General features: G+C 45.5%; 1 protein-coding gene across 1 annotated transcript; it reads left to right on the top strand.

The window, feature by feature from the left end:
- The first annotated feature begins 576 nt into the window (after positions 1–576).
- On the top strand, positions 577–27,071 carry NIT2 (nitrilase family member 2). Its single transcript, XM_056109324.1, has 10 exons — positions 577–661; positions 5,027–5,145; positions 6,879–6,999; positions 8,351–8,439; positions 15,986–16,079; positions 16,822–16,896; positions 18,232–18,310; positions 19,536–19,634; positions 24,193–24,248; positions 25,155–27,071. The coding sequence occupies exons 1-10, from the start codon at positions 634–636 to the stop codon at positions 25,244–25,246; spliced, it is 852 nt and encodes a 283-aa protein (XP_055965299.1). The 5' UTR covers positions 577–633; the 3' UTR covers positions 25,247–27,071.
- The last annotated feature ends 647 nt before the right edge of the window (positions 27,072–27,718 follow it).

The raw sequence follows: 27,718 nt of genomic DNA, 5'->3' as shown, positions 1-27,718 counted from the left end.
GAATTCTTCAGCTTGGAAAGAATCTGAGCCTGGACCACATCTTCAAGTCCCTGGTGATCCAGTCCCTGATATCTCTTTGTTTTAGCCATTCTGACCCTGACTTTTAGCAACTAAGTAAAAAAAAAATAAGCTTAATTTGTTATACTATAGTCTTTCTCTCTGCACAGGTGCGATTCAACCAATAAAAGGTTCAGACCTTTTTTCAGATGAAGCTTGTTAAACCTTTGCCAGTAAAACCATTCCTAGTTAGGCCACATTTTAAAAAAAAAAAATGTTTCTGTCTCCCGAAGACCGTGTTGTAATTAGTCATTTCTAGTTGGCCTATCCTTGGTCTGAAAGGCAGGCGATCTAGCTAGGCAGCGTGAGGTCAGCTGGAATGAACAACTCTGAAGTTCAGGCGGCGCCGAGCAGAGAGGCTGGGAGGCGGGGCGTGCTGCTCTGTTCCGCTCCTCGCGTGCACCTCGGCCCCGCCCCCGGCGTGCGTCTCGGCCCCGCCCCTCACGCGCCTCTCGGCCCCGCCCCCAGCGTGCATTTTTTTTGGCCCCGCCCCCGCGTGCGACTCGGCCCGGTCCCTTGTGCGCCTGTGCGCCCGCCGCGCCGCTCCCGGCAATCCGTGTAGTGTCCGCTGTGCCCATGGTCCTACCCCGGACAGCCATGGCCAGTAAGTGACGCGGCCACCGGACTCCGGGCCCGAGGGGGAAGCTGCGGGGGCGACGCTGGAGGAGGAAAGACGGTCTCTCCAATTGCACCTCCCCGCCTGCGTTTCGAGTCCCGCCATGCCCGTGGCCTCTGGGAATTGGGGATTAGTGGGGGGCTGAGGGGACCGGACGCGGCCTGGGGCGATTCCAGGCTTCCGGGAGGGCCAGCAGGGTCATGTGCGCTGGACGCCGTGGGGGGAGCAGCGGGACCAAACTTCACGCGCTTCCCCTAAGATTTTTGTTTGTTTGTTTCTGCTTTTGGGGTCACATGCAGCAATGCTCAGGGCTTGCTCCTGGCTCTGCACTCAGGAATCACTCCTCGCGGTGCTAGGGGGGCTGGGGGGAGACCTCTATGGGATCCCGGGAGTCGAACCCGGGTCGGCCGCGTGCAAGGCAAACGCCCTCCCCGCTGTACTATCAAAGCTCCGGCCTCTGATTTTTCTTTTCTGAGCATAAGTTTTTGCAAAGGCGTCGGACCGAATTTGTGATTTCATTCCTGCCACGTGAAAACGAAAGCCTTGTTCTCTTTAATTCAGGCCGAGGCGAGAGAATTAAAAAAAATTGCTCCTTCACGCCATTGACCAGAGGACATTGGCGAATGTCCACTTCTGAGCCAACCTCCCCACCCTCGAGCGCGGAGGGAGGGACCAAACGGGGCAGGTAGTTTCTGCCTCCGGACATTGAACTTTTCAGGTTAGGTATTATTTTCATTTCATTTTTTCATTACATTTCCATCCGGGATCATCCCAGGGCAGAGTTTCGACCTCCGCTGGACTCCACGATTTGTAAATTTTTTTGCATGAGGCGATGCAAAATAGAACTCTTGGGTTGCAGTTATTCCAGTCTTGGCTCTGCACTTAGCCCCCTCCGGTCAGTAGGTCATTAACTCCTGAGCCCAGTTCCGGAGATGTGTAAAAGCAGAAACAAACTGCTCCCCCCCACCCACCCACCCACCCATCCTGTCTCTCCCGCCGCTTTAAAGGGCATGTGCATTTCCATGAGATGGTGAGGTTTGTGAAGTGTTGTTTCTCTGTGCAGTTCAACTAGAATGCCAGCTGGGCCACCATGAATTCAGCCGTGAATTCAGGGGTTCACTACATCTTTTTGTCAGGAATGGAACCCAGAACGTCACAGTCTCCAGGACTGTCTTCAGGATCTGGCTATGTACAGTCAATATGCGTTCACTCGCTGCCTTCTGGGCCTGGCTGGAAGGGGAGGGGCAGGACTCAGTTGGCTTGGCTGGTGCTAACTCCTCACTGACCTGGGGCATCTTTCCGCTGCAAGCCTGTTGTTTCTTGTGCAAGAGAGTAGTTTTGTTTGTTGTTGTTTGGGGGTAACACCCAGCTGTGCTCAGGCTCTGCACTCAGTGATCGCTCCTGGTGGGGTCCTGGGGATTGAACCAGGATCAATCAATGGGCAAGGCAGACCTCCTACGGTCTTGCTATTGTTCCAGCCCCGCAAAAGAGAGGCCTGGGGAAATGGTTCAAGGGACTGAAACACATGATTTGCATGTGGGAGCCCTGAGTTGGAGCCCTAGCATCTCACGGTCTCCAAGCACTGCTGGGAGTGCCCTTCCCCCACCGCCCCCCATAAAACAAAACTCACAGTTCTGTAAGGGACCTAGCACTTTCTCTTATTTCACCTTTTTGTTGTTTGGGGGCCACATCTGGATGTGCTCAAGGTTTACTCCTTTCTCTAAGTTCAGAAACCACTCCTGTCGGTGCTCAGGGAACATATGGGAGTCTGGGATTGAACCCAGGTCTGCTGTGTGCAAGGCAAGCGACCCTACTTGCTGTGCTACCGTTGGCCCATCTCTCTTTGTTTTGTTTTAGGGTCTCATCTTGCAGTGCTCTTGGCTTACTCCTTGGCTCTACTGAGGAATCACTCCTGGGCAGGGGCCAGGAGACCATATGGGGTGCCCAGGATGAACAAGGGTCAATCACCTTAACACCTGATCTATCCAGTCTTAATGGCGTGTTCTTTACTATATTTGTTATATATTTTATATGTAGTGATATATTAGCACTATAGCACTGTCCTCCTGTTGTTCATCGATTTGCTCGAGCGGGCACCCCAAAGTGATACTGGCTTTTATTTCCAGTTTTAACTGCTTTTTTCTCTTCATCCAAATTCTACAATTATTTCATAAGCTATCTTCAGGACTCTAATGAGCTTTTCTCACTGTATTTGGGGGGGGGGGAGGGTGTCTTTTGTTGGGGGTCACACCTGATGATGCTCAGGGGTTACTCCTGACTCTGCACTTAGGAATTACTCCTGGCAATGCTTGGGGAACCTTATGGTATATGGGATGCCTGAGGTCAAACCTGGGTCAGCTGCATGCAAGCCCTACTCATTGTACTATCCCTCCTGCCCTGTTCTCACTGTATTTAGATACACGGAAGAATAGAGTGCCTGAGTGCTCCTGCTTTTAACCTTCACTTGAGTCAAGCCTTTCATCAGAGGCTGGGATTTGTTGGTTGCTGTCATTGGGACATTTGTCTTGTGATAAGAGGCTCCCAGAGAGAGCACTCTAATGGGAGCGTGTTCAGACTCCATCCAACATGCTATGGAGAAGCCGCGGTGGGCTGTGCTCTTCTTAGACCTGGAGTTGGTGTGGCCTGTTTGGGATCCTTCAATATGACCTTTTCTTCTGACCATGAACAGAAACTCGGGTTCACAACAGTAACATAAATAGGGAATTTGTTTATTTGATTGTGACCTTTTGTGTTCAGGGATTATTCCTGGCTCTGTTCAGAGATCACTCCTGGCAGTGCTCTGGGGATCTTATATGGTATTTCGGCTTGAACCCCAGTTGGCTGCAAACGAAGCAAGGACTAACTGTACTGTCTCTCCAGCCCCTCAAATGGAAAATTATTTTTAGGGGGGCTTTTTGGGTCACACCTGGCAGTGCTTAAGAGTTATTCCTGTTTCTATACTCAGGAATTACTCCTGGCAGTGTTTGGGGGACCATATGGGATGCCAGGAATTGAACCCTGGTTGGCCACATGCAAGGCAAATGCCCTCCCCACTGTACTATCGCTCCAGCCCCTAAATGGAAATTTTTATGTAAAGAGTGATAGAGCGTGATCACTCTAAGAGCTTGAAGAGGACTCTTCAAAGTAGAGTAAAACCAAATGCAGTGTAAGCTGGAAGTGTCCCATACCTCACCCAGGACTGAGGACGGGTCTTACTGGCAGACTGCGTCATTTGCGAGACCCAGTCCTTGGAAGTGGGGAGCTCCTTGTTCAGGATAGATGCAGACGCTCTTCCTTGTTTGGTTTCTCTCGTGGGCAGACTCTTTGTGTTTGGTCATTGTGCAGAGCCTCCCAGGGGCCCTGCCTTCTCCCCCTCCAGCTGGTGGTGGGAAAGTTGAAACCCGCATCTCCCATCGCCATGGGCCTGCTGCCCCAGTTCATGGTGGGCGGGTGACCGCCAGGAGAAATTTTGCCTTCCATGCTGGAACTTTCTCAGTAATGGGACAAGGGCTAGGCAAGACGCCCAGGATCAAACAGGAAGGGATCATTTCATGTTTAGATAGAATTTTTGTGTGCCAAGCCATGTTCTCATTTTTTTTTAATGAGTCATCGTGAGATAGTTACAGACTTAGAGATTTTCTGATTATGCTTCAGTCAAACAATGTTCGAGTACCCATCCCTCCACCAGTGCCCATTCTGTACCACCAATGTTCCCAGTGTCCCTCCCGCCACCCCACCCCTTCCCACCCTCTGCCTCTGTGGCAGACATTCCCTCTTACTCTCTCTCCTTTTGGGTGTTCTGGTTTGTACCCTATTCTTATTCGTAAGTGAGAAGCTGGCCCTGCCTATTTCACTTAAGATTCTTGGGCCTCTCATAGGGCTTTACTGAGGGATATTAGTGTAAAGCACTATTTTTCAACTTCAGCATTATTGACTTCCGGAGAGGGGTAATTTTTTGTTGTCAGCGGCTGTCCTGTGCACTGTAGGATGTTTATTAGCGTCCTTAGCTTTCACCCTCTAGATACCAGTTGCAGGCTACCAGTAATGACAAGGAAAACTGTCGTCAGGCTGGTGAAGTGAAGCAGGGCACTGTGGTGATGAATGGGTATCGAGTTGGAGTGTTGCATGCATGAAAAGTATAACTGACAATATTTCAAATGACGGTACCTCAATAAAGACCGTAAAGAGAAATGTCTTCAGACCTTCCCAGATGTTCTGAGGGAGAAACTTGCCTGTGACACAGAATCAAACAAGCAGGGATAACAAAGGGCGTGGGGGTCGTGATAACAAGGGGGTCGGGAGTAATCGTAGCTCTATCAGATTCATCCATCGGATCTTCTTTTCTCTTTGAAGCTTTCCGCTTGGCCCTCATCCAACTTCAGGTTTCTTCCATAAAATCAAATAACCTTATTCGTGCTTGTGACCTCATCCGGGAGGCAGCAGCTCAGGGAGCCAAGATCGTCTCTTTGCCGGTGAGTATGGTGGCCGCCACCGCTGTCGGGCCTGCTGGCCTAGCTGAGCAGTGTGTCCCAGCTCTGTTGTCCTTTGGGGTCCAGGAACCAGAAAAGGGTCTGGAAACCCCCAGAATTATTTCCTATTTGCCTGAAAGGTGACGCTAGTGTGGGTCTTTGCAATAAATGTGCCCGGAGACTTGGCTCTAGATCGTCAACTTGAGAATCCTCTGTCCTGTTCAGAATCTTCATCGATTGAGGGACTGAAATGCTCAGTTCTTTCCAAACTTAGTTTTCTTTGATTGTTTGTAGGACCAGGTCATACACACGTTAATCCCAAACCTCCAACATTGGGGGAGGAAAAAAATTAACTGAACGAAAAATTGTTAGGGACATATAGGGAAGCTTTGGTTTTGTTTTTGGTTTGTTTTTTTTTTTTTTTGATTTTTGGGTCACACCCAGAGATGCACAGGGGTTACTCCTGGCTCTGCACTCAGGAATTACTCCTGGTGGTGCTCAGGGGACCATATGGGATGCTGGGAATCGAACCCGGGTCGGCCGCGTGCAAGGCAAACGCCCTACCTGCTGTGCTATCGCTCCAGCCCCAAGCTTTGATATTTTAAAGGTGGTAGGACTGGGACTAGAAGCGATAGCACAGCAGGCAGGGCCGACCCAGGTTCTATTCCCAGCATCCTGTTTGGTCCTGGACAGAACCAGCTGAAGGCTGTGCTCCGTTTCTTTCTCAGCAGGTAGAGGGTAGCCCCAGAGAAGGGTCGTGGACATGTCAGGAGTCAGAGTCCAGAAGCCTGATTTGAAGGCACCAGAATTCCACTCCCCAAGTCTGCTGTATTTTCTGTACCAGATGTTCTCAAAGTTTTCTTGTTTGAATCATCTAAAGTGCTTAGATTGTTCCCAAGCTCTTTCTGATCACTTGGTTGAGAGTCAGACCACAAACTCGCTGACAGCTGCATCTCTGGGTGTGACAGATTATTAGAAGTTTTCAATCTGTTCAGGTGAATTTGGTGTGAGTACTTTGAGAACCATTGGCCTGTGCAGACCGGTGGTCCGTGGGTTGGATTTCCCAGCTCTGGCAGTGTCAACTGATTATGCTTGGTGCACAGGGAACTTCATTGGATGCGCGTGTGTGAAGTAGCAGAGCAGTTCAGTAGTCACTTGTTTCATGATCAGTCACAGAGCTGGAGCAAAACCCATCGTGGTTTGTGGAGATTTGACAGAATCGGAAGAGCAGTGCTGGAATGGCGCTTAGAAAAAGTTCCTTGTCAGCTCAGGAAGTAGCTCAACTTCTGTTGCTTTCAGAGCTCCTGGATTTTTTCATACACAGGCCCTTTTTGGGGGAGCTTATGTTAATTTATAATACCATTTGAGGCCAATGGATTCGTCCTAACAGCCTGAGTCCTGTAAGTAAACCCAGCTGTGATGGAGTCTGTGTGGGCAAGATTTTTGCTCATTGCCCTGCAGACACCAGGCTGAAGTAGACCTAGCCTTCAGCCAGGGAACAGGGTATGACTGTGCCAGCTGCGGAGTCTCACTTTGTGGCCACAGTGTCCTAAGCTGTGTGGTGGTGTCAGTAGTTTTCTTAATCAGCTCTACTTTACCCCTTTGAGAGCAAATTAGAAGCAGCAGCTGCCTTTTATAGCAAAATTTAAATGGATTGGGTATTTTGTTGGGTTTGTTGTTGTTGTTGTTTGTTTGTTTGTTTGTTTTCACCCTTTTCCCTGTCGACATTATTCTAGGAATGCTTTAATTCTCCATACGGTACAAACTATTTTGCTGAATATGCAGAAAAAATTCCTGGTGAATCAACACAGAGGCTTTCAGAAGTAGCAAAGGAATGCGGCATATATCTCATAGGAGGTAACTTCCTACCCTCAAGGTATAATGGCTGAAACATTAAGAACTATCCAATAACTTTTGTTTCCACATTTCAGTTTTCCAAACAATTTAGTCATTGGAAAGGAAAAGTCGATGGTAGGGTGCTACTCCCTGCTCAGTACTCTGGGGTGGGGTTTAGGGCTCCATGTGGTGCTGGAGATTGAACGCAGGGCTCCTGCCTGCTAAAGACATAGTAAATACTGTACAGCTAGGGCTGGAGAGAGACTACAGCAAGTAGGGCACTTGTCTTGCATGCAGCTGACCCAGGTTCAATCCCTGCCATCCTGTATGGTCCCCTGAGCACTGTCAAGAGAAATCATGAGTACAGAATCAGGAGTAACCTCTGAGCATTATTGGGTATGGCCCCAAAACCAAAACCAAACAAACAAAAAAATTACACAACCCATATCAAGTGGTAATAGGATTTTTCCCTGGAGAAGGGGTGAAAGTACAGTGGAAAGAAAAACCACATCTGAATTTTTCGGTATACTAATACAAGTTTACATTTTTTTTTTGTCATATAGTAACAACATACATTAAGGGAACTTTATATGATTTTTTAATATATTTAAAAATTTTCCATTTGCTTAAATAAAAAATGTAGTAAAGTTGGTTTCATAAATATAGCAAGTGAAATTACTTCTGTATTATGGTATATACCCCAGAGACAGAAAAGAAGGCAGAACAAGAAGAGATCCATTCAGCGATTTAAAGACCTGTAGTTTATATTCCCATCTTTTAGCCTTTTTTTTAATACCATGCTTATGTGGAACCTGTATGTTTAAATTTGAACAACAGTGAATTCCCATGGTGCCACAGTGTTATAAAGTGAGTGTGCTCAGTATTGGAACTGGATTAAGGACAAATTTGAGGAGCTGGATGATAGTATAGCTGGTAGGGCGTTTGCCTTGCATGTGGCTGACCCAGGTTCAATCCCCGGCATCCCATGTTGGTACCCCAAGCACTGTCAGGAATAATTCCTGAGTGCAGAGCCAGGATAACCCCTGAGCATTGCTGATGTAACCCAAAAAGCGGAGGGGCGGGGGGGGAAGGACCAAATCTGAAGCATGCTTATGACGTCTTTCCTAATTATGTTTTATCTATATGCTGAAGTTTACTCCTGAATGATTATTTTCAGGAACAACAATGAAAAAAATAAAAAAAAAGATACCCATGATTAAGTCCCTCTTAGAAAATAGTATACCTATATAGTAACAATATCAGTAATAAGCTTTATTGTTGGACTCAAGTGAAAATTTGTTGAGTCTTAGTGTATAAAATGATGGTTTATTCAGAACATTTTCTGTAACAGTATATTTTCCCTCAATGAAAGGTTCCATTCCTGAAGAGGATGCTGGGAAATTATATAACACCTGTGCTGTGTTTGGACCAGATGGAACTTTACTGGTAAAGCACAGAAAGGTAAGTAAGGCAAGTGGGATTCTTGTTGCTGTGAGGTCCCAGAGTCCCTCACATGGTACTCAGCTTTGACTAGTTGACACAGGCAGCACTTCTTAACTGTTGACATTTTAAATTTAGCTTGTTGGTGTTAGTAAAGAAAAACCTTGTAAAGACTAAATTTGTAGCAGTTTTTAATGGTTTTGTTTGTTTGGGGGCTACACCTGGCAGTGCTCAGAGGTTACTCCTGGCTCTGCACTCAGGAATCACTCCTGGTGGTGCTTTGTTTGGGTAAACTGACCTATTACAAATTTCCCTTTTTTCTAGTAGTACTCATTGTCTGAAGCATACTTTATCTCTGATACTTTCTGCAGTGACTCTATACTTCTTATGCTTACTTATTTGTTTGATACATCTTTTTCTAATCTTTTGATTTCGACCTACATGGTCTTTATATTTTAAAATGGTTCCTTTGTAGACAGGATATAGTTGGGTCTCGCTTCTTTATTCAGTCCAACAATACTTAAGCTTTTGTCTGGTGTGGTTTGTCCATGTACATCAAATGCAGCTAATGATAAGGTTGAATTTAAGCATGTGTGTGTGTCGCTTTTGTTTTCTTCTTTTCTTTTTAGTAAATGAAATATTTTTTAGAATTTTATTATATTTTCTTTTGTTTTTGTTTTACAGTCACACCTGGAAGAGCTCAGAACTTACTTCTGGTTCTGTGCACAGGGTCACTCCTGTCAGGCTTGGGGGATCATATGGGGTGCCAAGGATTGAACCTGAGCTAGCTGCATGCCTTGCCCTGCCCACCATACTATCTCCCTGGCCTGCTTCCCCTATGGTTTACAACATAACACTCTCAACCATGTCACTGTCTCCGTAGAATTAATACAATGTACCCCATGAAGGATTAGCAAGCACCTCAATCCTATAATATTTCTCCAGCCCTTCAATCATTTTCTGAATCATACTTGATGTATCTTCTTAAAAATTGTAATTTATATATATTTTAATGCATGTGATAGATAGTTCGTATAAAATTTAGAGCTTTAGTACCCTAAGTCCTAATAATCATATAAAAGTCAAGGAATTCAGGAGTTTGGTAGCTATAAGTTAGCAATAAATATCCCAAAAAATTGATGTGACAATTTCTTTCATTAGCTTGATTGTTGAGGGGCTGGAGAGATAGCATAGTAGGTAGCAGGCTTGCCTTGTATGCAGCCTACCCAGGTTCAATCTCTGGCATCCCATGTGGTCTCCAGGAGAGACCCCTGAGCATTGCCAAGTATGACTCAAAAACAAACCCCCCAAATCATCAGCTTGATTGTTGACAAGGTTCTGCTAATCTCCCTTCTTTATGTCTGGGTTCACTCATTTTCTTTGATTATGAGGGCTCCTACAAGTTGTAAACCTTTTGGCCAAAGTACTGGAAACTGGTGATAATAATGAAATCTTTGTGTCACTGGTAGTGTCCCACAAATCCTCTTCAGCAGTATAAATGACTCTTCCCCAACCGAGACCGTGAGCCATGAGAAAGGTTCCAAGTACTGCGGTTGGACACCTTGCGCAGAATCTGCATTTTCTCGGGTTCCAGCAAAGGCCAACTAACAGTTCCCTATCTACCCATTTTGAGTTGCATAAATGGTCCCTGTTGAACCCTCTAGCTCGCGTCTTACTTTTAGTGTGTGCTGGGGATTGAAAGGCATCTATTTGCAAGGCATCTGTTCCATCACTGAGATACGCCCCCAGCCTCTAAACCTTGTGAGATAGTTCCAGGAAATGCCAGGAACATCTTGCAATTCTTTCTCACGTACTCTAGAGCCTTTCAGGGACGCAGCTACAGTCAGTAGCAATTTAGGGACATTTGCAAAGATAAACCTACGTGACAGCCAGCCAGTTCAGGATCTAAAATCCTGCTGGTCTCCCTGTCATTTCTCCTTCCCTTTGTTGTATTTATAGTGAGCCGAGGGTCACACACTTGGTTATGGTGCTCCCTGGGAATTGCTCTTGATGATGTGGGTTACTTTGGGGAAGAGCAGATTGAATTTTCCTCCCCATGTCTGTCAGATGTGCCACTGAGCCACATCCTTGAGCCCCTTGTTCCCATTTTTTTTTTATTCCAAAGTTGTCCTACGGGTTGCTTTCTGCATTATTTTAATCCACAGAACATGAGTGTGGGTTTTTTTTTTTTGGTTTTGCTTTTGTGGTTTTTTTTTTTTCCTTTTCTATTTTCAGGGCCACATCCAGTGTGGGACAGTATGTGGTGCTAGGGATTGAACTCAGGCCTCCTACGTGCACAGCATGTGCTCTGGCCCATTGCGCCATCTCTCCAGCTCCAGACACTAATTTTTTTTTTTTTTAAGTAGTCTGCAGTTTAAAGAAATTTCAAAAGGCGGGGAGGAGGAAGAAATTTTAAAAATATTTTTGTTTATGAGCATTGCTGGGTGTGACCCAGAAAGCTAAAAAAAAACAAAAGAGAAAAGTTTGAGACATTTTTATGGTTTTTTGTTTTTGTTTTTGTTTTGTTTGTTTGTTTTCTTATCAGATGGTAATCTTTTTGTTTGTTTTATTTTTTTTTGGAACCACACTCAGTGGTGCTCAGGGCTTACTCCTGACTCTGCTCAGGAATCACTCCTGGTAGGGCTTCGGACACCTTCTATGGTGCCAGGGATTGAACTCAGGTTGGCTGCATGCAAAGCAGGCACCCTACTCTGTACTCTTGCTCCAGCCCCAAAGTCCATGAGAATTTGCATGCATTTTTTTTTCTCTGCTGGATTCATGACTTCCATAACCTTTAGTTACCAATATTTTGACTCTCGTGTGCCTAGATTTTTTTTTTCTTTTCTTCTATTTAGTACTTCTCGAGTCTCTGTCAAGTCTTTGATTATATTTGGAAAATGTAGGGGCATTGTTTCTGTTCAATATTTTCTATTCTATTCTCCTCTTTGTTTGGGGGGCACACCTGGAAGTGCTTGGGGGCCACAGTGGCTGCCAGGGACTGGATCTGGTTGACCCCCATGCTTGCAAGCAACTTAACCCCTCTTATCCCCCATTCTCTTCTTATGAGACTTCTGTGTGTGTGCTAAACGGGTCACCACAGCTCTGATTTCTCTCTTTTCTTCGTACTGGGCACTTTTTGATAATCTATTTTCAAAGTAACTTACTCTTTGGTAATTTTCGCCCATCAAATTTTTTTTTTAGCTCTTAAATCTTTCAGTTCTAAAATTTCTGGAGCAATAGCACAGCGGTAGGGCGTTTGCCTTGCACGCAGCCAATGTGGCCGACCCGAGTTCGATTCCTCTGCCCCTCTCAGAGAGCCCGGCAAGCTACCGAGAGTATCTCGCCCGCACGGCAGAGCCTGGCAAGCTCCCCGTGACGTATTCGATATGCCAAACACAGTAACAACAAAGTCTCCAATGGAGACGTTACTGGGCCCACTCGAGCAAATCAATGATCAACGGGAGGGCCTCGAGCAATTTTGCATTTCTTTATTAAGATCTCCTATTGGCTCATTTGTCATGGACATGTATTTTTCTTTACCTGGAGCTGAGTTTTAACCACTACTCTGGAGTCATTTATCACATTGGATCCTGTAAAGTGATGGTCTGTTCTGTTGATTTTCTTTGAGGTTCGAGTCACCTCCTTCTGTCTGGTAGTTTTAGTTTAATTTCTTTTTGTGTGTGTGTCACATCCGGCGATGCTCAGTGGTTATTCTTGACTCTGCACTCAGAAATTACTCCTGATGGTGCTGGGGGATCATATGGGATGCTGGGAATCGAACCCAGGTCAGCCATGTGCAAGGCAAACACTGCCTGCTGTGCTATTGCTCCAGCCCCTGTCTGGTAGTTTTCTATTGTGTACTAGAATGTATGTTGTTAAGATTCCAGCTTCTATTGTTTTCCACTGGAATTTTCTTTTACTTAAGTAACTGGTTTACAGTGTTGTACCTAAGATAGTTGTTATGGGCATCCAGTGTTCTAGCACCAACCCCACCACCAGAGTGACCTTTTCTCCACCATTGCCCCCATTTTCCCACCCACCCCGCAAGCCTGTTACCGTAACAGGCACAAAATTTATACTGCTTGTTATAACTAAGGGCTGGAACAATAGCATAGCAGGTAGGGTGTTTGCCTTGTGTGCAGCCAGACCAGCCAAGCCGAGTTCGATTCCTCTACCCCTCTCCGAGAGCCTGGCAGGCTACTGAGAGTATCTCGCCCTCACAGCAAAGCCTGGCAAGCTACCCGTGATGTATTCACTATGCCAAACACAGTAACAACAAGTCTCAAAATTGAGACGTTACTGGGCCCGCTCGAGCAAATTGATGAACAACAGGAGGACAGTGACAGTGACAGTTATAACTAATGGAATTACTGAAAAATACTTCAATAAAAGAAAGTTTGTGAGGACCAAGAGATAGTTCAGTGGGTAAGGCATTTACCTTGCCTACGGTTGACCTGGATTTACCCCCCAGCACCCTGTATAGTCTCTCGAGCACAGCCAGGAGTGATTTCTGAGTGCAGAGCCAGGAGTAACCTCTGAGCATCACCTGGTGTCTGGCCCAAAAGACAAACAAACAAAACACCCAAGACAACTTGTAAAAATTATTGAATCTCGCCATGGGGTCATTAAGTCCTTGTCTGGGGGTTTACTCAGCTACTCTTGCTAGGTGAGCCTTTTGTGTTGTTATGTTTACAGAGCTTAGTTGGCTTCTGTGTTGCTTAACCATCAAATTTGCTAGGTTCTTACTGGGATGTCAGTATTGTGGAATTTGGAGGAACTCCAGGATCTATAGAATTGGGCTTATGGTATCACACGTGGAGGGTGTGGGCAGTGGGTGAGGCTGCAGGGGCTTCCAGAAGCGTGGGGGAGGCTGCCCACCCCACCCCACATGAATTGTTTCTGTATGTTTTAGAAAGCTGTTAACCAGGCTGTCCACTAACAACACACTCTCTTCCATCTGAAATGGGTTTATCTTCGTGCTGGAGAGACAGTACAGTGGGTAGGCTTTGCGTGTGGGTGACCTGGATTTGATCCCTGGCACCACAGAAAGTCTCCCCAGTCCTGCTGGGGGTGATTCCTGAACATTTCTGGGTGTTGCACCCCCATCGCCCTCGGTGAAAAGAAATCAGATGAAATGATTTTGTTTTTGCTGGATCGCTTGGCTTCTGTTTCACCTTTCTAATTTGTTAGCCAGGGTTTCTGACACAGGGCGTTGGGAGGGTGTGTTGGACCACATCCTGCATTGCTCAGAGCTTACTGCTGGCTCTGTGCTCAGGGTCACTTCTAGAGGTGTTCAGAGTAACTAAACTTATGGGTTGCTGGAAATCGAACTGGGGTTGGCCGCTTTCAAGGCAAACACCTTAACACCATACTAATCATTCAGACCAAGTTGGGAAAGATTTTTGTTTGCTCGTTTTTGTGCCACAAAACGAGCTCAGGGCTTACTCCTGGCTCTGCCCTCAGGGATCACTCCTGGCTGGGCTCAGGGGACCATCTGGGGTGCTGGGATTGAACCAAGATCAGCGGGGCGCAAGGCAAAAGGCTCTACCTGCTTTACAATTGCTGCAGCCCCTAAACATATTTTTTCTGTAGTGTTTTGCTCTTCCTTTTTTGGGATTTTTTACTTTTCAGGATTTTCTCCTCTTTTCAGGTGCTGGTAGCTGTTAACTTTAGTCCACTGAGTCAGTCTGGCACGCAGAATGTTTTCTCCACCATTCATAGAAGCAGCGTGATTCAGACAAGAGTCATAAACAGACGGTGTGCTCAGTACTATGCCATGCATTCAAGGGCACATCTCCTTTCAGTTTCCGCTTGATTTGCCATTTCTTTGGTGCTCTTAGATACTTGTGCTTTATTTTTTTGTGCAGAGTTCATAGTTCCCCAAGAGAAAGCCAGACTGATAAGAGCTAATTTAACTTTTGTTGGAAGTGGAGCCAGCGTTGGGCTATTAACCCAATTCTCTCACTATTAATTTCCAGTTCATCAATATCATGGTTGTCCCAGCATTTGTTTTAAATTTGATTTCTCTCGAACTTTAGGGTGAGGCGTATACCATTTATAGCACTGAATTTATTCCTAAGTGGTGTCTTTCGGATACTCTTTCATTTTCTGTTTCTTGCCCATATATTGAATTGTAAATGAGTTTTTCAATATAATGACCTTGTGCATAGCAACTCGAGTTTCTCATCAAACTCAAGCCCTCTAATAACTTCCCTGCTGTTCTTTGGTGTTTCAAGGCACTCATTTATAGTATCTGTGAATAATAATAGTTTCTTTCCTCCCAATTTTTACAGCTTTTTTTAAAGTTATTTATTTTGCTTTGTGGCTTTGGTTAGGACCTCGGGTATAATATGGAATAGCATATGTGGATCTTATTCTTTTCCTGATCTTACAGGGAAGAATTTCAGTATTTCGCCATGAATATATTGTTAATTTAGATTTTTTTTTGGTTGACAGTCTTAAACTCCCTTCCTAAAAGAATTTTATTTTGTTTTTAAAGTGAGAGTAGATGTTTTATCATGTGCTCGTTGTGTACCCTTAACATGATCATTTGGGGGGTGGGGGGCGAGGCAGAGCTACACTCCAGCAGGTACGACACTTGCCTTGCATGTAGCAAAACCAGATTCAACCACTGGCATCCTATATGGTTCCCCAGGCACTGAGTGATCCCTGCCTGAGTGCAGAGCTAGGAATCAGCCCTGTACATCACTGGCAATGGCCCCCCCCAAAAAAAACAGAAAATAAAAAGATGGGGGGCTGGACAAACTGGCAGGCTACGGAATGTAACCTGCCCACACGGCAGAGTCTGGCAAGCTCCCCGTGGCGTACCCAATATGCTAAATACCAGTAACAATGAAGGGTCTCATTCTCCTAACTCTGAAAGAGCCTTGAATATGGCACTTTTAAAAAAAAATGTCAGGGCTAGGACGAAAGAGATGTTACTGGAGCGTGCTCGAGGCAATCGACAAATAACAGGATGGTTGTGATTGTGATTGATTGAGGGGCTGGAGCAATCGTACAGCAGGTAGGGCGTTTGCCTTGCATGCATCCAATCCGGGTTCAATTTAATAATAAGATGATAAGTAATTTGTTCTTATATATGTGTGTACATATATATATGTATATATATATACACACACACACACACACATATATATATATAGCAAGATTTTAACTATTTTTAACCATCACTTCCCTTCTCTCCTGCCAGTGTGTCAATTTGATTTTGGTTCTGAGAAATCTTCACTTAGCATTTAACATGGAATGTATTGAATAAAAGCAACTAGTATATTCATTACTTCTCATAAGGAGCCTGGTCATTGACTTGCAGAACAAGTAGAAAAGAAGGGTGATAAAACATACTGCATTATTTTTCCAGGCTCCTTTGTTAGATTCACTTGAATTCAGTATTGGTCAGATTGTATGGTGGTTTGTGGGTAGACTGGAGGAGCTGCTCATACAGTCGATAGTAGTTATCATATCTGCCCATGAAAATTACCTGTATTTAAATGTCATGAACCCCTCCTGGAAAAAAAAAAGATAACCAAATCAATTATTTGTAATGCAGATCCATCTGTTTGACATTGATGTTCCTGGGAAAATTACATTTCAAGAATCTAAAACGTTGAGTCCTGGTGATAGTTTCTCCACATTTGATACTCGTACGTACCTGATAAGTTTGCTTCATTTAGCAGGCCCGGGAGATGAGGATCAGGTTTTCTTTTTATTTTTCTCCATTCTCTGGAAAACCAGAAGTGAGTCAGTCAGAATGGTCGGAGAGGGTCTGGAGCGATAGTTCAGTGGGTAGGGTGTTTGCCTTGCACCTGGCCAACCTGGGTTCGATTCCCAGCATCCCACATGGTCCTCCGATCACCGCCAGGAGTAATTCCTGTGTGCAAAGCCAGGAGCAACCCCTGAGCATCGCTGGGTATGACCCAAACAAGAAAAAAAAAATAAAGAGAATAGTTGGAGATCTGGGAAGGGGCAGCCTGCAGAGACAACTCAGGATTTGGCCTGATTTTGCTTTTCCATTTAGTCATGGCCTTTCATTAGTATGACAATTTCCAAAATTTTTCCGTGAAGTTGTGATGGCACACTTCCTGCTTAGAAAATAAGCATTCAGTTAGAATCAGTTTCTCCTCCTCTCTACTGAGGTAAGCAATACCATTATGAGATGAGGTTCAAGCTGTACAGCTCTTACGAATGCTCTATCCATGAACCCTGCAGTAATTGTGTGTGTATGTGTGTGTGTGTGTGTGTGTGTGTGTGTGTGTGTGTGTGCGTGCATGTGCGTGTATGATCATTAAGTGTTTTGTGATCATTCAGTCAGGGAAGCTGGACCCTTCCCAGCCCTGTGCTGCAGGAGATTAACTTTTGATTTGTGCTTTTTTTGTTCGGAAACAGCTTACTGCAGAGTGGGCCTGGGCATCTGCTATGATCTCCGCTTTGCAGAACTCGCACAAATCTATGCGCAAAGAGGTAAGGCAGTATGGCTGATTGTGAAAGTACTTGCAGGTTCGTTTGGGGGCTGCTCTTTACAGGGTATTAAAAACTGGAATAGAAGTCTTTAAATTTTTTTATTTTTTTTTATTAGTGAAACACCATGAGGAACAGTTGTAGACTTACATACTTTCATGTTTGGGTTTCAGTTATACAATGATCAAGTACCCATCCCTCCACCAGTGCCAATGAACCCAGTATCCCTCCCATCCCCCATCCACCCCACCCTGCCCCACCTCTATGGCAGGGCATTCCCTTTGGAACAGAAGTCTTAATCTGGCCACTTCCAGCTGTCTCCTCAGACTGCTGTTGCATAAGGACCAGAAGGTCATTTGAGGGGTTGTGGTTTTAACACATCATGAAGTTAACATGGGAACTTTGCATTAAATATCTGCTTTATCCGTCAACCCCTTCCTGGTACTTTGGTAAGAGTCTCTTGGAGTTCCATAGCAATGAAGACAGGGTCTATATTCTCATGGAGTTGACCAGTCAGTGTGACCTATAAGGTACAGTAGAAACATAGTCAGTGACATTTGGTTCCAGAGAAGTGTCCTGTCCTGGATAAGTTCTGCCGGTTTAAAGGAGATGAATGCTAGGTCCAGCTCTTTCCTTTGACCCTGTAATAGAATCATGTCTGAGAGCAGTGTGGATCACAGCTTTCTCAGAAAAATGGTATAAGAATAGAAATGGTGAGAATTAGGAGAGAGCACTTTTAAAAGTTGTACTCAGCCTAGTATTAGCATCCCGAGGAGGCTTGCAAAACTCCCTCTGATTCTGATGTGACTTGATTTGACTTTCAGAGTACAGTGGGTCAGATGGGTCAACTGACCACTCCAAGAAAGGTCCCTGTGCATGGCCCTGGGTTAACTAACTGTTTTCACTGACTCTCATCAGTAGGTGTTGGTTGGAGCACCCACTCTGCCCCACATTCAGCAGAAAAACATTATAAATCCCAGTCCTTGGCCATGGGAAGCTGAGCTGATGGCATTAAGAGAAATCTGGACAACAGTTTCCTGCTGTTTGTTAAATTAAGTCAGATACTGTGGTTTGGTGCATCAGTCAGCACGTGTGTGTGTGTGTGTGTGTGTGTGTGTGTGTGTGTGTGTTGTGTTCCACATGGGCATCAGTGAGGGTGTGTGTGTGTGTATGTGAATGTGTGCACGCACGCGTGTGTGTGTGTTCCGCATATGACTCGAATGGAATGCTGACTGACTTGACCAGCTTCTTTTTCCTGTTTGGAAAAGCTTTCCTGTGGGAGAGAAGGTAGCTGTCTCTGTTTGCCTTCCTGTGCTCCTCTCACCTTTTCTCCCCCAGACTGCCAGCTGTTGGTCTATCCTGGAGCATTTAATTTGACCACGGGACCAGCCCACTGGGAGCTGCTCCAGAGAGGCCGGTAAGGAAGCTCCCCAAGCATGCTCCCAAGCATTTCATTGTTTCTTCTCTTAAGATTTCCACTTGGAAAGAAATACTAGTCTCTCAGGCATGGAACGGTGCCCCACCGCCAACGTATCAAGAGGAGTTAGAAAAAGGAATCACCCAGCTACGTTACAGAGGTTGGGGTGCTTATCCTAACTCCGTTCTCCATCCCATCTGGGGCTGCTCTGCCAGGGTGCACACTATAAGCTCTGCTCACACCCTGTGTGCTGCCAGGCATTGGGATACAGGAATCTTTAGTATGAATCTTGGGATTTGAGGTGATGAAGCTGCATGTGTGGCCAGGAGAGTGCGTGTCCGCGCACGGCATGTTCCTGCAGTAGGGCCAGCCCGTCCTGCTCTTGGCATTTCCAACAGATCCTTCTTCATGTGGGTCCATCCTGTGCATTGCAGGATGTTTAGCTGCATCCCTGGTTTCTGTGTCTCCATAGGAATAATAGTTAGAAGAGTCTGTGGATCCTGCAGAGCCCTTCTTCTGTAAAAATTACCCCTGACTGAGAACTCATTTATGCAGTGCTAGACTTCGTTTTTTTGTGAGGGATGAAATCTTTCAAGTGGTCCCCAGATGCTCAGGACATTCTTCTTGCTCCGGACTCAGAGGTCACTCATGGAAGCATCCAGGGCACCATGTGCAGTACCAAAGATCAAGCCAGGGTTAGTTGTGTGCAGGGGTGGCCCCTAAACCCTGTACTATCTCTTCCGCCTGCAGTAGAAGGTTCCTTGACTTTAAAAGTTTCTTTGTATTTTTTTTGTTTATTTATTTTTCTCTGTTTTTGGACCACACCCAGCGATGCTCAGAGGTTATTCTTGGCTCTGCACTCAAACTCCTGGCAGACTGGGAGCTTGGGACACTGAGGATCGAACCTGGGTCGGCTGTGTGCAAGGCTAGCACAAGGCTCCCCACTGTACTGTCTCCCCAGCCCTGGGAAAGTGTTTTTGCAGCTGAAGCCAGGATATTCTGCCCTTTTTAAAAGAAAAGGATCTTGAGCCAGAGAGATGGCTCAAGGAGTTAAGCACATATGCTGGAGGATCAGCACCCCAAGCACAGAATAGGGCTCCCAAACCAAAACTAAATAATAAGAGTGAAATAAAAGGAAAGTCTGAGTATTCAGGAAAGAAAAATCCTGTCAAACAGTAACCTGCGGTAATGTACGGTTTTCCTTTTCCCTGCCGGCTGCCTCCAGGGCTGTTGATAACCAGGTGTACGTGGCCACGGCTTCCCCTGCCCGGGACGACAGAGCCTCCTACGTTGCCTGGGGACACAGCACCGTGGTGTCTCCTTGGTAAGTTGGTGACCCTGGAAGGACTCAGAAAGTGCTCAGGAGAGATGGCTCTTGTCTCACCGTCTTTCCCCACACTCGTCCCCACGTGCCTATCAAGTCTCCATAGTTCTCTGTAAGAAAAGCTTCTGTTGATTTGGGGCCTCACCCAGCAGTGCTCAGGGCTTAGCTCCTGGCTCTGACTCCTGCCCAGGCTTGGGGGACTAGATGGGGGGCTGGGGATTGAACTGGGGTCTACTGCAAGCAAGGTATGTGCCCTATCCACTGTACTGTATCTCCAGACCCGAGAAAAGCTTTTATTTAAAACATGAAGAGAGGGGCTGGAGTGATAGTACAGCAGGTAGGGCGTTTGCCTTGCACACAGCCAACCAGACTTCGATTCCCAGCATCCCATATGGTCCCCTGAGCACTGCCAGAAGTAATTCCTGAGTGCAAAGCCAGGATTAACCCCTGTGCATCGCTAGCTGTGATCCAAAAAGCACAATAAATAAGACCTCAAGAGAAAGTATTCATTCTGGGGCCAGGAAAATAGCTCGAAGTGCCATGCCTCACGTGTGCAGGGACCCCCCGCCTGATCCTGAGCACGGCATGGACCTCCTTACCCCAGCCCACCACAAGCATCACTGGATGTAGCCCTCATGGCTACCAAATCAGGAAACGTGTCTGGACTCTCGGGACACCCCACCCCGAAAAATGCACAGAGAAAAAGAAACTGTCCTGCTTTGCTGACTTGGTCCTAGCACTCTCCTGAGTTCCCAAGTGAATTTTATTTTGCAACTTGAATCCCATGGGGCAAGTAAGGCAACAGGGATGGATGGTGTGCTTTTAAGGGCAGGGGCTCCCAGGCTCCTAGCTCTGGCTAAAATGTAAGCGACTGGAGATATGATTAAGTGGTAGAGCTCGTGCCTCAAACATATGGGAACCTGAGTTCAATTCTGAGCACCAGAAAAAAATAATTACAGTTACACAATATTGAGGCTGGGGAGGTAAGCTGTAAGGCGCTTAACTTAAACACAGCTGACCAGGTTTTCATTTCCAGGACCACATATGGTTAATCCCCTAAGCACAGAGCCAGGAGTAAAATCCTGAGCATAGCCAGGTGTGGCCCCCAAAGCCAAATCAGATAATAAAAAGCTGGGGGGTGGGGAAAGTGACATTTAGGCTTGGTGACTGATCCTAGAACAGGAGTAAGTTACAGGGTGAAGGTTTAGCTCCCTACATAATGATTAACAGAGGGAGGCAGATTAGTTCATCATTAAGATTAGGCAGTTGGGAAAATACGAATTTAATTCTCTGTAAGAGGGAAAACAATATTACAGAGTGAAACCAGCACAGATGTCTGCCCAGGTACATGTGCTGTCATACAGGTGCTGTCATACATTAACATGCATATCTGTGTCTGTAGCTGTATACTTGACACCAAACTTTCACACTGTGATCTCAAGTTTGAACTCTCTGGGCCTTAACTTATTTTAAGCCCAGTCTGCAGATGGTGAAATTGAAATTCTCAGGGTCAGTTGACTAGAACTGGTATTTGATCCAAGATGTTTAACTTTAGAACTCGGATTTATCTCCTAACACACACACACACACACAGATGTGTAGGTCCACAGTCACAGGACAGATAGGCTAGTAACAAGGCGTAGAGGGGTTCAATGCCACCACAAGGTTTTTGAAGGTTCAGCTTCTCTTCTGGGACCTCGGGACGAGGTAAGACTCTGGAGCATCTGACCAGTGAAGGGTTCTAATGAGCAGTCTGTATGTTAGGGTGTAGCAGGACCGAAAAGGGGCCTGGAGAAACTGACTGGAAGGGTCAAGTTGGCTTGAAACTAGGCATAGACGTGATGGAGCTTCCTCTTCAGGTGGTAACACTTGGCACCTGGCTGTCCTGAAGTTCTGCTCCCTCACTTCCTCCTGGATTCTGCTCTTGACCATGTTGGCTGCCCCACACAAAGTAGCTGAATAAGCTTTGGCTTTACTCTTTCTTTTTAGAATTTCATGTAACGGAGTTCTCACACTCCAGCTGGAGTTAATCAAGAAAGGCCTTTAAATGCTCTGATAAATGGGGCAGGCATGTTAAGGAATAGGAAAATTGAGGTTTGGGAGATTGCGTGAAGGGCTGAAGTGAATGCTTTGCATGTATGTGGTATCTCTGGGAGGTGTTTTTTTTGTTTGTTTATGTTCTTTTTTGGGGGGAAGGGATTTGCGCCACACCCAGTAGTGCTCAGGACTTATTCCTGGGTCTGTGCTCAGTCTTGAAGGAACCATATGTGGTGCTGAGGATGGAATTGGGGTCTGCCACATACACGGAAATACCCTGTTCCATTCGCTCTCTCTGATTCCTCACCCGGGAGCTCTGGTTTAAAACCCTATGGTCCCCTGTGCTGTAAATAACCCCTGAACATTAGAGGTGTGGCTCCAAAACAAAGCCAAGAGAATAGAAAAATGTTCAGTTAAGTGGCACAAGTGACGGTGTTTGTAGCTCATTAATGCCAAAGTATTTATCTCTGCTCAAACAGGAAATGGAACCAGTTATTTCAGGTCTTTTGCCATTTCAGTTTTTTCATATTTGTTCTGTGCCTTGGAGCATCTCATTTAACTTGATGTGTTTTTAAGCCCTCTTTTGAGCCAAGAGACTTAGCACTGGATCAACCTTTCTGCAGGTTTCTGAGTTGCTGGGTACATGCTTTGCATGTAGGGGGCCTGAATTCAGTCTCCAGCACTGGTAAGACTAGATGTGACCCCAGAACAAAAAGAAAACCCAGACTTTCATTGCATGGCCTGTGGCCACCAGTGTCCTCCTTAGGACACAGAGTTTCTTTACTGTTTGCCTTTAAAAAATATATATATATACACACACACACACACACACACATATATATGTATATATATATATATATATAAGCTTTTTGAGCCACACCTGCCCCCCACCCCTTTTATTTGGCTTTTTGAGTCATACCCAGCAATGCTTAGGGGTTACTCCTGGCTTTGCACTCAGGAATTATTCCTGGCAATGCCCAGGGGAATCATAACGGGATGTCAGGGATCTAATGCCACTCAGGCATATATGGCTCCAGCCCCCCAACCCACCTTTTTTAAAAATTTTTATTTTTATAAAGTTGTTCACAGTAATTTGTTGCATTTAGTATTTCATCCCAATCCCACCATCATTACACCTACCCAGAACCATATTTCAAATGTTTCCACCCCGACTCCCAAACCCTGCCCCTAAAGCAGGACCTAAATAATTATTTCATGTTGCTTGTTATGAATAATCCACTAAAAATGATCCAAGAAAATTTCCTTGGTGTATTTCATCCTAGAGTCATTAGCCTTTATATGAGATAACTAATATGTTGTTAAAGGTTGAGCCTTGTGTGCTTATATATACATATATATTTTTTTCTGTCCCCCCGAGATGGGTTTCCTTCTGCTTTACACCCCATCAAATGTAGTATGCTATTTTTTTTTCTTTTTGGGTCACACCCAGCAATGCACAGGGGTTACTCCTGGCTCTGCACTCAGGAATTACTCCGGGCAGTGCTCAGGGGACCATATGGGATGCTGGGAATTGAATCCGGGTCAGCTACGTGCAAGGCAAACGCCCTACTCACTGTGCTATTGCTCCAGCCTCTAGTATGCTGCTTTTGGTACTTTGGTCCAACCCACTTTTGACCTCTCTCTGAAGATTCTAGTGGTTTTTTTTTTTTTTAGAATTTAGTATCCCCCTCAACAAAACTATTTAACTTCAAGAAAAACAAAACAAAACAAACAAAACCTGAAGTCCATTAACTGGGGGATACAGGATTTCAAGCACAAACTGAGAGGTGCTGAGCCCTGTGCCCTCCTCAGGGCCAGCTAACAGTTCCAGGCTGGACAAGAGGTAAAAGCCGACCCTCCAATGGCATGGAGCTTCCATTCTCAGATAAGCATGCCAAGGAATAACTACCATTTCTTGAGAGTTGGCAGTTGACAAAGCATAGTCCAGATTTTCCTAATCCTTCCTTCCACTGGAGACATTAGGAAATGGAGAGTCCAGATGACTTATAATGGGACCACAGGACCTTAGAGGTAGGATGGGAATGTCATACCTCTACTTTGTTTCAGTCTCACATTCCTTCCCCTTTGGCCCATAAGATGGAGAGGAAAAACAATGAGGGGCTGGAGTGATAAGACTGCGCTTGCCTTGGATGCAGCGGACATGGGTTTGATCCATGGCACCCATATAGTCCTCTGAGCCCCACCAAGAGTGGTCCCTGAGGACAGAGTTTGGGGCACAGAACCCTGTGCTCTGCCAGGTTTGGCCCTAAAACAATAATTAAAAAGAACAGATCTTCACTCTCAGCAGAGATTTTTTTGTTTTGTTTTCTAAAGTTGTTCATGATGACATGTTACATTCACTATTCTGACACCAATCCCACCACCATTATTTCCAGTTCTCCCAACCACCCCTCAGACCTGCCTCTCTAGCAGGCCGTGGATAATTTATTTGTATATTGCTTGTTTTGAATAATTCCCAGCAGACATGTTTGAATTCACTTATTCTCGACTCTTTCCTTAGGGGAGAGGTCCTTGCGAAGGCCGGTACGGAAGAGACGGTCGTGTACTCAGACATAGGTAAGGGTTCCCAGGAATGTTCCACACGCCTTGCTCCAAAAACAGGATCTATAGCTTTGACATCCCTGGCACTGGGAAGACGCTTCCTTTTTCACCTCTGCCCCTTTTAGATTTGGTTCTTTGGCCAAGCCTTAGAGGCTTCAGCGCAGTTTGAGTTCCCTTGGTTTGGTTCAAGGCACCAGGTCATCTGTACTCTATCCCTCACTTTCGGTCCTGGGGATTGTGGTATATGTGGTTGTGTACCGAATGTGAAGGTGGCGAAGATTCTTAAGCGTTAGGGACCAGAGCGTTAGCACATTTGCCTTGTACAAGGCCAACCAGGGTTCGATCCCCAGCGTCCCTTATGGTCCCCTGAGCACTGCCAGGAGTAACCTCTAAGCATTGCTAGGTGTGACCAAAAAGCCAAAAGAAAGGAAAAAAAGAATGCGTTTGCAGTGAAGTTTACGATTTGTTATCAGGAAATGTTTGACTTTGTTGTCTGTTCTGTATACCTGTATACCCAGACTCACGTAAAAGTTTCTTGGTGAAAGGTTCATGAGTGGGAGTTTAAGAAGCTGTGTTCTAGGAGCTAGAGAAGTAATGCAGCAGGTAGGGCACTTGCCTTGCATGTGGCTGACCCAGTTCAATCCCCAGTACCCCATGTGGTCCCTTGAGCACTGCCAGGAGTGATCCCAGGAGTAAACCCTGAGCACCACCAGGTGTGGCCCCAAAACACCAGCAACCAAAAGACAGACAGAAAGAAACCAAGAGAAAGGAGGCGGCTCTGCTCCAGATGGGCTTGTGTTGCTGAGGTTCATACCCGGTGGTTTTGCTATTGTTTGGGAAAGTAAATAATTGTGGGTTAGAGAAGCATTCTTCAGTTGTGTCTTGGTCTTTGTAACAGTATACTTTTATGGTTTTTTGCAGACCTGAAGAAGTTGGCTGAAATACGCCAGCAAATCCCCATTTATAACCAGAAGCGCTCAGACCTCTATGCAGTGGAGGAGAAAAAGCACTAAGGTTTACGCCTCTACCAAATCGTTAAATTGGGAAATGATTCCGGTGTGTAACTACTTCCTGCTGAGTTTTTTAATGAAGATGTTTTTTGTATTAAATTGTGGCCTTTCCCCTTCCTGAGCGCTCTGGATTGACGTGAGGGGCTGTTGTCAAACTCCAATGAACCGAATTGTCCAGTGGAAAAAGACGTAGGCTGGCAGCTGCAGGCCTTGAAGGGCAGCAGGGGGAGGGCAGACTCTTGGTTGCTTCAGAGCACTTCATGAAAAGCACCAGCTCTCGGTATTTTGCTGGTGGCTTTACCTAACACGACTATTTCTGTGCTGAACTTGTCTCCTTGTAAGATTTGGGATCCATGTGTTAGAACACTTGAGCTGTGTCTTAATGTGAGGGTTTGGGGTCTGTGAGTAGCTCTGGGAAGTGAGGTGGTGGCTCAGTAGGGAGGTGGCAGTGCGACTGTCCCTAGCAACCCCTGGGCTCTGCACATTCAGGAAAGAGCTCATTATTTAACCTCAGACCTTCCATGACTTAGAGGAAACGAGGCCCCCTCTCCCCCCAATCCCTAGCATATAAGTAGTTCTGTGGGGGATGGCAGTGGTGGCATTGGCCCACGACAACTGTGTTTCTGTAAGAGATTTCCTTGGTGGGAGTGTCTGAAAGTCTCATTTCCTGTATTAGTAAAGGCAAGTTTTTAGGGCCAGAGTGGCAGGACAGCAGGTATGGTGCTTGTCTTACCTGTGTTCAACCCAGGTTCAATCCCCAGTACCCCCATATTGTTCCCCCTCAGTCCGCAAGGAGTGATCCCTGAGTGCAAATCTAGGAATAAGCCCTGAGCACTGCCAGGTGTAGCTCAAAGAGTCTAAATAAGTAATTTTTTTTTTAAAGGCAAGTTCGGGGGCTGGAGTGATAGCACAGCGGGTGGGGCGTTTGCCTTGCACGCAGCCAACCCGGGTTCAATCCTCAGCATCCCTTCTGGTTCCCCGAGCACCAGCAGGAGTAATTCCTGAGTGCAGAGCCAGAAGTATCTTCTGTGCATCGCCAGGTGTGACCCAAAAAAAGGCAAGTTTTTAGCCTATTGGTTCTCATGCTTCTTTGCTGTTAAAAAACAGAATTCTAGTGAGCTCTTGTTTATGTGTTTAATAGCTTGTAGTGGGCTATTAACTATTAAACTACCAGCTGTCTGAGACGAAGGACTGTTTCTGCAGTAGTGTTTGTCACTTTTATGTGATAAATACTTTGACCGTGGCTAAAGCGATCTGAGCATGACACATTTAAATGCAGACAGGAACAGAGTGCCACAGTTGGCTCAGTCCTGCCCCAGCTCGCCATTGTTGCATGTAGAGAGTTAGTATTGGAAAATAAGACAGAACTTTAAAGCAAAGAATTCGTGAGCACCCATCTCATTAGGTGTTTTGTGGTGGCATTGTATGTCATTAACCTTTGGAACTGGCAGTGGATCCTAGAAACATTGAAAGACAAACAACTTCAAAATTAATTTGGTAAGATTTGACACATCCACATCAGTGCATGAACATACCCCCCCCCCCCCCCGAAATTTCTTTGTGCTTTTTGTAATACTTTTCTAAGCACTTCCTTTATCCCAGGCAATCATTGATCAGCTTTGTCACTATAGTTTTAATTTTCTAGAATTACCTAAAAAGGGAATCATACTATCTATATCCTTTCTGTCTCTTTCATGAATTAATATTAATCCATCTGTGTGTCAGTAATTCATTCCTTTTTTTATTGTAATGGACATGCCATAATTTGTCCATGCATCTGTTTGAATTGTTTCTAGTTGGGGCTATTAAAAATAAAATGACTAAAAATATTTTATACAAGTTGTTCATTTTTTTCTTTTTAATTATTAAACATGTTGGAGTAGGTTTATGATTCACTACCACTGTTTTACAAGTAACATTGACATGTAATTTATTTTGGTTTTGGGGCCATACCGAGCTGTGCTCACTGCTTAGTCCTGGCTCTACTCAGTGATCACTCCTTGCAGGCTTGGAGGACTGTATGTGCCAAAGATTGAACCCAGGTCAGCTGCATGCAAAACAAGCACCCTATCTGCTGCACCACCCCTCTTGTCTCATGCCATGACTGCGCGTTTGTTATTTTCAGTTCTTGCCCCTTTGAAAAGTCCTGGGGACCCACTGGTGGAACCATATGACTCCTGATTGAGAAACAGACCTAAACCAGTTATTTTTAAAAATATGGGGCCAGAGCATAGTACAGCAGGTAAGGCATTTGCCTTGCATACAGCTGACTCTGGCTCAATCTTCTGGCATCCTAAGTGGTCCTCCCCGCACCAGCAGGAGTAATTTCTGAGTGCAGAGCCATGAGTATTGTCAAGTGTGACCCAAAAACCAAAAAATAAGTGAAAAGAATAGAGGGACTAGAGAATGTCCAATGAAAACAAACCCTGGGACTCCTACAACAGAATTAGAACTGACCTAGGAACACTCATGGGT

The sequence above is a fragment of the Sorex fumeus genome, unplaced genomic scaffold (genome assembly GCF_029834395.1).
Source record: "Sorex fumeus unplaced genomic scaffold, SorFum_2.1 ptg000265l, whole genome shotgun sequence".
NCBI classification, from domain to species: domain Eukaryota; kingdom Metazoa; phylum Chordata; class Mammalia; order Eulipotyphla; family Soricidae; genus Sorex; species Sorex fumeus.
This window is presented reverse-complemented; position numbering and strand designations above follow the sequence as displayed.